Raw genomic sequence first — 13,012 nt, 5'->3', positions numbered from 1 at the left:
ACCTCTCCTACTCTGCAGCTGGGATGGAGAACGGTACGGCATGGTTTGGCAGTTTCTCTCATGCAATTGCCATACAAGCTAACACTGCCCTCCGGGGCGTCTGTGTCACAGGAATGAAGACTTATGTTCATTCGGGAGCCTATGCAATGGACGCTTGTAGTAGCTTTATTCAGAAACACCAAGATGGCAACTAGCCAGGTGTCCACCAGGAACATGGTTAAACAAACCGAGGTCTGCTCATACCATGAAGTATTCCTCAGCCATGAAAAGGAGTAAAATGTAGACACATGCAGCAGCCTAAATGGGACTCTGGGAAATTAAGCAGAGTGAAAAAAGCCAATCAAAAAGATCGTATACAGATAACCGCATTTATAGGGTCGCTGGAAGGGAGAGGGAAATATGCTGATAAAGGGGCAGGCAGAGCGGCATTTGTGGGGGCAGGCATGCACACGGCACCTTGACTGGGAGCAGATTCAAGAACACACACGGGGTAGAATCTATAGAACTCAACACAGCACTCAGGGGTACACATGAGTGAAGGAAACAGGTCCAGTCCCTGGTCACATGCAATACTACGGTCCTGCAAAGTGTCACACAGAGGAGAGGTGGGTGCGGCGTCCATGGATCTCTCTGTCCCATCTCTCTCTGCATGTGAGCCAACAATTCTCCTCACAAAAAATGCAATAAGAAGAAAGAGGCCAAGAGAAATCTCTCCCCCAAATCCCATGCAGTTGAGAGCTCTACGATTACCGTTAGTACTTACAGAAATTATAAAACCCAAAGTGCTAGAATATTCACCAACAGCCTCTATAGGAAGATGATAAGCAAGGCACAAGTTTAATATTTCATGGAGAAAATGCTCATGAGGTTTTTTCTTTTTTTAAATCTGAAATATGTGAAATATAAGTCCTTTCAAAAGCTGAGCGTACAGCTGAGACTCACTTTGGCTAAGAAAAACATACGGTTGAAATGAGACGGAGAAGTCATGGCCCAGAGCACGTCTCTGCCTGTGACGGGGGCTAAGAGAGCAACTCAGGCTGTGTTTCTCCAAGGGACAAAGTCCTGCTTCCTAGTGCCAGAGCTCCCTGTGGACACGCAGAAGTCACCAACATTCCACTTCCCCATCCCCAATGCTACCCGCATCACGGGAGGGGAGGCACTTTGTTCAAAAGCCACCTTCGCCCCTAGAAGCACTCCACTCCCATGGGACGAGTGGGCATGGGCCCTTCCCGGGTACTTACTTGTTCTGCATCATGTTCATTATCACCCAGTCGAAGGGGTACACGTTCTTCCCAATGAGGTTCTTAAACATGATGAAGGTTTCCATCAGAAAATCCTGAAACAGAAAACACACAGTTGGAACAGCCCCCAGGAAGAGGGGGACGTCAACGCCCACGAAGGCATGTGTGGTGAGATTACAGAAGGTTCTTATTTTTAGCTGAACGAAAGCATTCTGAAAGCCAATGAGGACGCACATTGTGGGAGTGGCATAGCAGCTCTGACTTTCTGTGTATCTGGGGTCCTCCTGACCGAGCTGCAGGCTCCAGGATGTATTTTGAAAGGGTCTCTGGGTACGTCTCTCTCAGAGTCAAAACCAGTAGATCGGGATCTCCCAGATTTTACAAATACTCATTCTTGCCCTTTCTGCTTACAGGAGAACAGGATTTTTTTTTTTTTTTTTTCCAAACATAACCGGCTGGTTGTACCTTTTCATTATTTACTCTAAATCAATTTTTCAAAAGGAACAACACCCATTAGGTCAAAGAAGGCATATTATTATCCCTCCCTCCTCCTTACGCCATTTAAAAATACAAGGCATGTCCTGGCCACCTGCACACAGGCATCCTGCTGCATACCACTGGAGCATGTGGCCTCTTTGCTAAACCCTTGCACATAGCAGTGCCATCCCACTGAGCCATCAGCCATGCCTCTGTGTCTCACAGAGGGTTTTCTGTTCTTCCCAGGCTGACCCCAGGGTCCGCAGGGATCAAGGCTGGTAAGAGGGCTCACAGTGATGGGAAGGGGTACCGCTCCCCTGTGCCTGTTGGAAGGAGGATTTCCTACTACAAGGGCTTCACACTTGTTCTGCTCTAACCTGAACATGGCAAGGGTTATCCCGAAAAGACCACACCTCTAGGAGCCCCGTGTGTGCTCAGGGCCTGCAGGTGGAACGGGAAGGCACCGGCGAGTTGACTTAGAGAAATGAGGCCATGGTCAGAGAACACCAAATGAGTGGATATTCCTCATTTCTTTAATCTATTGAATCATAATTAGGTGCACTGGCTGTGAAGGCCAAGGTGGTGAATGGAATTTAAGCAGCCAATAAAGTGATTTCCAGCACAAAGTTCTTAACCGGCATCACTTGCAAAGACTCACAAGCTAAATGTGAGGAGGACAATCAGGCGATGTCCAAAGTTCACCTACTTTCTCTGCCACCTGCATAGCCATGCCAGGTTCCTGCAACGCACGTCTATTTTGTGGAGGGCTTTGGTGCACCCAACCATGAATAAGACTCAGGGAGTGACAGTGGCCACCTCCTGACAAGGGAGACCTCTAGGCCAGGAGGGAAAGTCAGTGCAGATGGGTTCCAAACTCTGCCTGTGAGGCCTGCAACCGCCAAACCTCAGGGTGGGAGCACTCCAGGTGTCCCCTGGTGCACAGCTGGCTTCTTTCCCCAGTTAAATCACTGAAATTCACATTTCGTGCGGCTTCCCCACTTTGTCAAGATTCCCCCATTCTGATGCCCAGGTTGCACGTTCTGCTGGCTAAGTGCTGTAACTCAGCCGCCCCTCCGTTTGCAGGAATTTGCTGGCTTCCTTGTGATCGCTCCTCGAAGCCTGATAATTGAGATGCAGGGTCTGGTTCTTATTATTCTGGAAGAGAAGCATCTTTTCCCAGCTCCTTTTCTTCTCTCGGAGACACAGTCCCATACTTCATTAGCATGGCTCAGCTGTTAAATTTTGGGACTTTGCTGAACAAACAGAACGCTGCCGAGAGTGGGAGACGAGGTTCTGCAAGGCTTCCTTGTGGCTCTGCATAATTCACTAGCCATGGTGGTCCAAGCAGCTGCAGCTGCCCAGGCAGGGCTGTGAGGCTCAGCAGCCTGTGAACCTGAGGTCCCCAAGTCAACAAGGGATGTCCTGTGAAAGGTTCATCTTTAAACCCTGATTTATTCCCTTTGCACTTTGCAGTTTGATTATTCATGGGGTGTCCTAGATAATAAGTGGGCAGCTCTAACAATAATCATTAGTGCATTTCAGAGGCGAATTCTTCTTAGCCTAAAGCCATCTGCTTCTCTCCATTTCTAAAACACAAGCTATGCCAAAGAGTCATCCTCTCACACCTGGACTGTGGCAGGGGGATGCTGGCCCATCTACCTGTGTCCATCTTTGGCCCTTTGACATGCACTTCATTCAGAGTGACCTTTTTAATTATGAATCTGATCAAGGTGCCAGCACACTCCTGATCCTGCACTACGCCTCCTCTGCAGTGGCTTCCCAGTGCTCTTGGACTAAACCATCTTGATATTCAGAACAAGGAAATGACCATTTTGCTCTGCCAAAGGGTGATGGTTATAGACGAGGGGCATCAGTATATTTTCAACCAATCTGATGAAAGATTATTGGCAACAGGATAGATGTTGACTTTTGGTGGATTTCAGTCCCATCCAAAAGCTTTCTTGATAATTGCAAAGGGGAGATGTGTGCGTGCAATGGGGACGTTGGTGGTGCTCTTTTAACCAAGTATCTTCGCCACTGTGGGTCCTCAGCGTGCCCTCCCAATGTCCTGAGGGACGTAACAACACCAACTTTCAACACCAACTCTTAAACACTCTTGCCAAAAGATGGAGCTTGAATTTTAGGCAAAGCTTTCGGTCTGCAGGACAGACTGGGACGTGGCGAGGAAAGCCAGACAAGCTGGTTGAAAGGTACTACAAGGCAGATCTCAACAAATCTAGAATGGGTTCGGCTTCCAAAGACTGGGCTTGGCATGCTCAAAACTCAAAAAGCAACACCGGGAAGAGAAGAGAAACAAAGGTACTGGGTTTATTATAGAAGGAGAAAGAGCATAAAGAGACACAACCAAACTAGACAGATGAGTCTGCATTGGATCCTGACTTGAGGGAGCCCCTCGTGAACGCAGTCGGGAAGGACGGAGGAAGCCCGAGTCCCCTGGGATAAGAGACAGCTGTCTCTTTCTGAAGAGCCGCGTGACGGCCGCCGGCCCCTCACTCCCCTTGGGAGAAGCATCCTGACAGCTCTCAGTTCTCGGGGGACTTGTTGTATAGACAGAGACTCTTGGGGATGCATAGAAGCGACACTGTGTACAGAGCTGGCAGTGGAGGGACTCGGGTGACGGGAACCTGCTCTTGCTGCACTGTGCCCTCAGCTTTTTGGAATATTTGAAAACATGGTTCCACCTCATTAGGGCAAAGAGTACAGGAGTTGCTGGGGAGATCCGAGAAGGGCGAGGGGGTGGCATCCACGTCAAAATCCTGGTTGCCACATTGTACCACAGTTTTGCAAGGCGTCTCTGTCAGAGGAACCAGGGGAAGGGCACACAGAACCCCGCCAGTGACGCTGCAGTGATCTCAGTATAAAAGGTTCGTTCAAACAATCACGCTTTTACAATGATTCCGAAACAGTGGGAAAACAGCCATGAAAAACAGAAAACAAGGAGGCAAAGAAGACAAAGGTCTTCACGCTGCTTAGGAGGAGATCTGCTGTGGCCTGCCGCCTCCTCCCCTTCAGGCGCTCCCAGGGACCCTCTTTCCCCAGCACTGCCCCCACACTGTCCCCTCACCCACTGTGCCAATGCCTCCACCACTGTCCCTGCTTCACTCTGATCTGCCCCATGGTCAGGACCATCCTTTCAGAGCAGAGATAATTTTGGTTAACGGGAAGGATTCTGTTTGGCTGTGATAGACCATGAGCCACAAGAGCTGGGCAGTTCCTGCCATGATCCTACCCTGTGCAGATGCAAGGCCACTCACCAGTGACCGGCCACGGAGAGAATTTACCATGAAGGATTCCGCATGCCCCGGGTTCAGGTGCAGGGTAGAGGGCCTTCACAGGGCCACACTCATAGGGAACGGTCACCAGGAATAAAGGAGCAGGTGCCCAGAGCTCGGCTCCTCTTCCAGGACACATAGCAGGAGATGAGCACATCACCCGTCGGCGGCTGTTGCACTGGACCTGAGTCCTTCCAAGGTTTCCTGGGCCGCAGCAGGAGAACACTTCTTAGGCGGACGCTTGCCTGCTAACACACTTGCTTTCGTGTTCCCCATAAGTGCACAGGCAGTGTGCGAACCCAGACCACTCCAGTCTTGGCTGATGGTCAAGTGGGACTGATCCCTGAGAGGCTGTGATGGAGAGAGGTTGCATCCACCCGAGGAGACCTGGACAGGTGTCAGGTGGTCCCAGGGGGTGGGATGAAGCTGTGTGAAGGGAGAAAAGGACTCCATCGAGAGGGCTTGGAATTGGCTGAAGCTCAGAGGCCTGCCTTCTCTGCCTCCCAAGGGAACCCAAAGGTCGACCAGGCCCAGCTAGTCCACAGGAACCTGCAGCTCTAGATAATTAGGTCATTTAGACCCAGGGTCCTGCCAACCACCCACTGTCCCTCGCCCTGCTCCCCCTCAACTTTACCCACTACACACTGCCTCTACCTGCACTGTCCTGACACCTCTCTCTTCACTCAGACACTCGACAGCCATTTGCTAAAGGACACTGTGCTGTATAATAATAAACACACATGGTCATGGCCAGGTTGTTGGGACAGAGTACCAAAAGCCCCTGAGAATTTGCCGAGTGGCGAGACTGGCAGTACATTCATAATGAGACCCTTGGATCAGACCTCAGTTATGCCAAGGAGGTGACAGGATGAGTGGGCTGATCACCAGAGAGACTAAAGAGTTGGAACTTCCAGCCCTACCCACCAACCCTGGAGAGGGGGCTGGAGATTATGCTAGAAGAACTTTCAGCCTTGTCTGATGAACTCTGAGCTGCTGAAGAGCTGGAGGTGCAGGAGAGGCCTGGAGAGGGTACCTCTGCTGCAGCCCCGTCCAGTGCCTTGCTCTCGCGGTGCTTCTGTTGGCTGTTGGCAGTTGTATCCTGTACAGTGAACAGTGCACATAAGCCTGGTGCCTCCTGAGTTCTGAGAACAAGGCCAGATGACTACGAGCCCTGGGAGGCAGTTGTAGGAGCCCCAGACTTACAGATACTTGGTCAGCAGTATGGGAGACAGGAGCACCAAGTGGACGTAAACTGGCCCTGGAACCTCTGGGTCAGGCACTAGCTTCAGGCAGTGTCAGAATTGAACTGAGTCATGAAACTCAGAAAACAGTGTCACAGAATCAGTTGGGGTGGGGGTAACCTCCATGTGTGTGGTCATGGAAGAGTCCTCGGTGAGGGTGCAAATAAGCAAGTTGTTTTTCCAGAGCCATGTAGTGGGGATCTGTGACAAGAGGCAAGGTGACAGTCTCCCTTGGAAGGTCCAGAGTCGACCTCATCCCTCTGCCAGGCGACGCAGGCCTTGGGCAAGCTGTCTGCTTCCATTCCTGGTGCTGAGACTTGGACACGGTGCAGTACTGTGGGTCAATGGGTGTGTCTGCTGCAGGGTCTGAAGACTTGTCAGGGGCTCAGATCCTTGAGGACAGGACTGGCCCCGCTGGAAGGGAGGTCTGCGTGGACCGTGTCCATTCCTTTTCCTTTCTAGGTCAGTCTTTCCCGTGTGCTCTGTCCTCACACTACCTCGGATCAGAGGGCCACCAGAGAGGCTGTAAAAGCAACAGCTCTGTGACCCATGGGTTAGTGTGGGAATGACTCACCTCATAAAGAAGGACTGGACTTGCCGACTTGGGGGAGCCCTTGTCAGAAGGAAGGAAGTCTCCAGAAGGTGGCTGAGGCTGTCTCAGGTGGGTATACTAAATACCTTCCAATTAGTTCACATAAAATTATCTTTTGTCTTTTAGGGTAGAAAAAGAGTCAAACACCCTCTACCTAAAGTTAATGGATAGAAACAGATTCTACCAAGTTTCTGATGGATTAACAGCAATAAAAAAGGTTTACCATCCCTGAAGTATGAATTTGAGATATACAAATCACAAATTCCATTTTATAATGGAAATGAAATCATCTGCAAATAATTGATTTTCTGACTGGTTGTGCCAAAAGGAAAAAAATGTCCCTTGGGAAATTAGGACCACAACATGGAGTAAATATCTGAGTCTCGGCTCGAGGAAGGAGAGAGGGCACTAGCTTGGAATTCATCAATTACAGCAATTTTTAAACACTGTGGGTCATTATCACTTTTCACAATTCACAGACCCCCATATCAGTAGCACCATTTAGGAGTTCAGATGAGATGGTTTTAACAGTCTGCATGTGTGGGTTTTGACCGTGACTGTTCTGCTAATGCACAAATTATTAACTGGAATCTTTACTTTGCAGGATGGGTAATTCTTCTCATTCTGAAAACTGTTATTATTTAGCCTGGAATTTTATCTAAGAAATTATTCATTGAGCTTCAAGTTATAACTATTCTTTTCATTGACCAAAGCAGGATATATGAACACATTTAAGATTCAATTATGGCACTACAAGCTGTAAATACAAAATCTGATTTCAATATACCATGATTTAACACGAATCCTAGTATAAAATGTGATATATATCCCATATTTGAATATGCCTCTACTATAAACTATTCGTTAATAGTCAAAGGAAACCAAAAGACACATGCATGCAAACAGGCATGCTTTCCCGATTTTTATGTAAGGGAAATTGCTATGATGTTGAGGGATAGGTTCATTTTTATTCTACTTAGAATTTTATCTACCTACCTACCTACCTACCTATCTACCTACCTATTGTGGCAACAATTTTAAAAAATTGTCCCAGAAAAAATTCTTGGAGAAAAAAATCATAAAATCATTCTCCTCTTCCCATCCCTTTACCCGGTGGATGTCACACATAGCAAGTCCCATTGTGCACACCCCAGCAGGTTTGCTGTACTGTGCAGGAACCTGTGGGTAGTCTATAGGAGCTGATCCCAAGAGTGGAATCCTGGAGCTTGTGTCGATGTCTGATGGGAAGCTCTGCCAACAGGACTGGCTGCAGCTTCTTGCAGGATATCGGCCATATGGCAATGGACTTTCAGGTCACTGGGGAGATGGCTCCGTCGTGATGAACTCCCTCCATGATACTTTTCCTAATTAAGTTGCATCATAGTTTCACTGAGGGTGACTAGAGAGTTATTTGGGGAAATGTTGTTGAGCATCCATGATCAGAGCTAATTAACAATGGTGTGCAGCTTAAGACTGGGAAGCCTGTCAGGCATTGACCAGCCAAGTTGACAGTCATCGCAGGAAACACCTCCAGCTGCCAACCCAAAGCTCATGAAAGGATGGACCAAAGAAGACAAGAGGTGAGTTCTCCAGGTCAGCAGTGGACACGAGTCTGCAGGTCAGGACTCTGGTCTTATGAGGAACAAGGCTTTGGTGATACATCAATCACTCAGAGGCACATGCTTATGCACAAATCTATGTAAAATAGAAATACCAACACCATACAGGCATGTAATAGTGGACGAAAGGACACCCACCACAACATCAGTCCTCATCTTCCCGAAAGTCTTGATCAGGTGAGCATAATGATAATCTTCCATTTGTCGTAAAATAGCTGTCATGCACGCCACGAAGTTCCCCTGCAAATGATCAGAAGATAGAATCAGAGAGGAGAGAGCCAAGGTCAGGAGAGTTGCTATCAGTGTGGCGTCTAAGCCATCCAGGAGAGGCAAGGGGGCTGCCGGGCCCTGCATCCTGCCAGGTCTTGCCCAAGGATGAGAGCACAGGACTGGTCCAATTCAACCTTGAGATTTTTGGAAGGGGAGTATATATTTCTTTCTCCCTGACTGCGTTAAATGCCTCCTGACACGCGGTTGTCCAGGCTAGAAAGACAAACTTCAGTTGTTTTTCTATTAAATATGCAAAGATTAAAGAAAAGATAAAAATCAAGGTCACTTGTGTTTTGTGCCTTCCTGGCACTTGCTGCCCTCATCATCAGGCACCCTGTGTGCATGTCCCCTCCTCTTGGGCCATGGCAGAGAGAGGTCTTTTATTGCTCAAAATCTGCCTGTGTCCCCCTTGGCCAATTTGGAGGCAATCGCCACCGACTCCACAGTGAGTTATGGTCCAATTCTCTTCCTGGGGAAGATCAGTGCGAGGAAAGCGGGCTCACCGGAATGTCAAGTGAGAGAGTTGGAAATTTCTCATACCAGACAGAGCTGGCTGCAAAGGGGAAGGACGAGGAAAGAAGAAAACAGCAAATAAAATCAAGACATGGAGAAAGTAAAGAGTCAGAGCAGAAAGCAAAGAGTGAGCCAGGGTGTGACTGTGGGTGTGCAGGTGCCCATGTACGCGGGTGGGTACCTCACTGATGCGGGGGGGCATCTCACTGCAATCCCCACTCCCACGTTGGGAGCTAAGGACCCTGAATTGTCTTCCTTACTTTTAAGTGTGTGTGCCTAAATTAAGGCATTTTAAGAAACACAGACCATTTATTTCCTCTCATTAAACAAGTACAAGCTTAGAACAAGTATAGAGCAAGGCATAGTTTATGACATGTCCCTATTTTTCCCCTAATAAATGAGTGCCTAAATTGTGTTCTTTTACCAACCCAACTTTTTCCAGCCACCTATCCGAATGCCTAAGTGTCTGCTCTATTAATTGGGAATATGCACTCCACAGTGAAACATTAAAGTCCAATACTTTCTGCAATCCATTTTTGTATCTATAGTATATGCACACGCTTCCAAACGAGTCCTCGAAGGATGCATTATACAAATCGAACAAATACAATAATGATGATATGGTATCTTCCAGTTGCCCAGAAATGTAATTTGTGAATGATGATAATTGCTGAGATTTAGGTTCCAAGTTGGTGATGTTCAGGGAAAGAGCTAGATAATACTTGTTTTGCATTGGAGGAACAATTAGTAAAAATGGTAAAATGTCTATTTATGGATATGAACTTTTGAAATTTGTAAATATTTGGCATCCCACTGAGCTCAAGAACAGTTGCATTGGTATCCTGCCTTCTGCTCATGAGATGCTCTCCTTTGGACAACTGTGAGACTGCATGTGGACCAAGCACTGTGTAGGACTGTGAGTACCAGGACCTTGTTCCAGCATGGGGTGGACTCTCTGAACCCATTCTACAGGCTGTGGGATTGAGGCTCAGAGGCTGCACTCTGGAAAGGAAGTGGCCACAATGGCTGTAAAACCAGCATTCCAGGGCTCTAGGGTGGGGGCTCTCTGGATGAGCTTATTTCTTTCCCTCTTATCCACATGTACATATTAATTCTTTCTCTGAGAAATCTGAAGCTACTGCTGACAGCCAACAGGAGGTAGACAGTCAGGAGAAGATGAAGAAAGCTCAGGCCTCCTCAGGACCGTGCCCTAAAGTCTACTTTGACACACCATTGGTGACCTAATCTCCTCCCTGTGAGATGAGGAGCTTTTCCTGAGCACACACACACCTGTATCAATCCAGGTGAGCCTGGAAAGTGCTGGAAGTAATCTCTGCATGCCAACACACTTCACCCATGGAGACGCTCACAGTGGAATGGCTATCTTTGACCAGAGGTACAAACCAAAGTGCAAAACTTCAAATACCAAGTCACAAGCAGAAAGAAAAGAGGCCCCTGGGAGGTCTTGAGATGCTGAGGGCATGTGCCCAGAGAAGCTCCAGGGAGAAGAGTCAGCACCTCTGGAGTCAGGCCCAGTGACCTGTGGGCGACGTGGACAGGCTTGATCCAGAGAGCAGACCGCCAGGCACTGCTGGAGAACCCAGGCACGGCCAAGAGCGGGAAGCGACGCGGTGCCAGATGTGAAAAATGAAGTCAGACCAACAACATCCAGAAAGCAAGGCCTGGGGAGGCACATGCGGCCAGGCTGTACCTGTGCAGGCCGCCCACCGACAGGGCTGGAAAGGCCCAGTGAGGGCAGAAGGGCAGGCCCCACCACGGGCGACAGGAGGCCTGCCAGCACAGCACATGCAGGAAATGCACCAACAGCCACTGTGCTCTTCGGTCTTGCTTCTCCTAGAGGAAGGGCGTTCTGCCATCTCAGCGCTTCTCTACGTTGGTGCCTGTGGCCTCACTTGGAAAGTGGTAACGCCTCTGGAAGTCCACAGACCTCCCTCATGTTGGAAATGGAGCTCCATCTTCCAGGTATTGGTACTTTTTTGGCACTGAGGATTGAACTCAGGGGTGCTTAGTCACCTAGCCTCCTCCCCAGCACTTTGTATTTTTTTAATTTTGGGAGAGGGCCTTGTTAAGTTGGTGAGGCTAGCTTTGAACTCCTGATCCTGTGGCCTCAGCCTCCTGAGCTGCTGGGGTTACAGGTGTGCACCACCACACCAGGCCAACGTACCCACGTGGGTACTCTCATAAGGTAAGCATTGCTGACGCCATGGAGTCCACTGTCCCTAGGAATGCAGCAGAAGCCTGCACAGCGTCCCTGTGGTTGCTAAGCATGGGTTAGCCAGTGCGTGCAGAAGCTGAGCTTGAGATCAGTCATATGTTAGGAACAAAAATGGGGAAGAACTGTGAGAAGATATCTTGAATCCTGCAAATGCAGAAGAACATTAGTATCCTCAATGTTTTAATGGATTTATTGTAAATGCACTTAGTAGTCATGGGGAGGCTTTATTTTTAAATGACAGGTAGACTGGCAGGTAGGCTGGGGGTGAGCCATGGTGCAGAAACTGTCCTGTACATGAGCCTGGGGACCCGGCTCCAGCCCCAGCCCCTGAGTAAAAATAATTAACTAAGTAAAAACAAGACCTATTCCTATGACTTCAAAGCAATGCAAAGTAAGGGCAGAGAAGTCAGGATGCACTTGCAGAAAATTTCAAAATCAGGACATCGAATGCTTAATAAACAAAAAATGTGAGCCTCATTAGTAATCAGAGATGAAAATGATATATCATTATTTGCCTGCCAAAATAGCAAAGAAGTGTTTAAGTGATGATAATGGTAGCAAGGGAACAGGGAATGAGGACTCTCATACGCTGCTGGTGGGAGCATAAATTGCTATAACCTTTTTAAGAAGCGATTTGGCAAAAGTCTTGGAAAAGTCTTGGAGAAAACACTCATCTCTTCAATAATTCTACTTCTAATAACCCACCAGAGAAAGCAATTGGAAATAGGAAATTTTAAGTGCAAAGATGTCCATTGCATCACGGAAAATACCAGGTATTCAAGGGAAGAAATTGTGTAAGTAATAGGAACTTTGTAGGTTGCAGGATGAAATACAGAATGCCCACTTCCAATTGAATTTCAGACAAAGAACAAAAAATAAATATGTCCCAAACACTGCACTGGAAACTTTGCACGGGATCCACATACATTGGAAATAAATTGTCCACCTGAAGTTCAAGTTGAACTGGGTGTCCTGTATTTTTAATCATTAAATCAAGTAATTGTGCCACAGTGTTTTAATGAAATATCGTACAATCATTAAATATTAACCATACAAAGTGAAACATTTTAATGACATTAAAAGATATTGAAAGAACAAAAAAATGGAGAAGGACCAAGAAACTGAGAGGAGAAGCAACTGAAGTCAAGGGAACTCTTGAAGCTGCAAAGTGGAGGACTGGTCGCTGGGCACAGAGGGCCACACCTGTAATATATAATGACTCAGGAGGCTGAGGGAGGAGGATCACAAGTTCAGGCCAGCCTCAGCAACATGTGAGACCCCATCTCAAGATTAAAACAATAAAAAGGGCTGCGGGTGTAGCTCAGGGTTAAAGTGCCTCTGGGTTTAATGTACAATATTGGGGGGGGGGGATTGACTCCGAAAGTAAGGCTGCATGTGAAGAAGACAAATGGCCCCCGCTCACTTGTAAGCAGAAGGCACGGAGGGTGCCTGACACAACGAAAGAGAAAAGCTGGCTTGCAGATACCTAGGGATAACAAACCTATAACAAATGCCTCATTCTCTCCTCTG

General features: G+C 47.8%; 1 protein-coding gene across 2 annotated transcripts in view; it reads right to left on the bottom strand.

Moving 5' to 3' along the window:
* Positions 1 to 13,012, bottom strand: part of Dock1 (dedicator of cytokinesis 1) — a 447,303-nt gene that overhangs the window by 156,519 nt on the left and 277,772 nt on the right. For both annotated transcript variants that reach the window (XM_077105459.1, XM_077105460.1), the window contains exons 28-29: positions 8,602 to 8,703; positions 1,242 to 1,336 (exon numbers count right to left, since the gene is read on the bottom strand). In XM_077105459.1, coding sequence (XP_076961574.1) covers positions 1,242 to 1,336; positions 8,602 to 8,703 — 197 coding nt within the window. The remainder of the gene's footprint in view (positions 1 to 1,241; positions 1,337 to 8,601; positions 8,704 to 13,012) is intronic.

This window comes from Callospermophilus lateralis, chromosome 15 (assembly GCF_048772815.1).
Source record: "Callospermophilus lateralis isolate mCalLat2 chromosome 15, mCalLat2.hap1, whole genome shotgun sequence".
NCBI classification, from domain to species: Eukaryota; Metazoa; Chordata; class Mammalia; order Rodentia; family Sciuridae; genus Callospermophilus; species Callospermophilus lateralis.
This window is presented reverse-complemented; position numbering and strand designations above follow the sequence as displayed.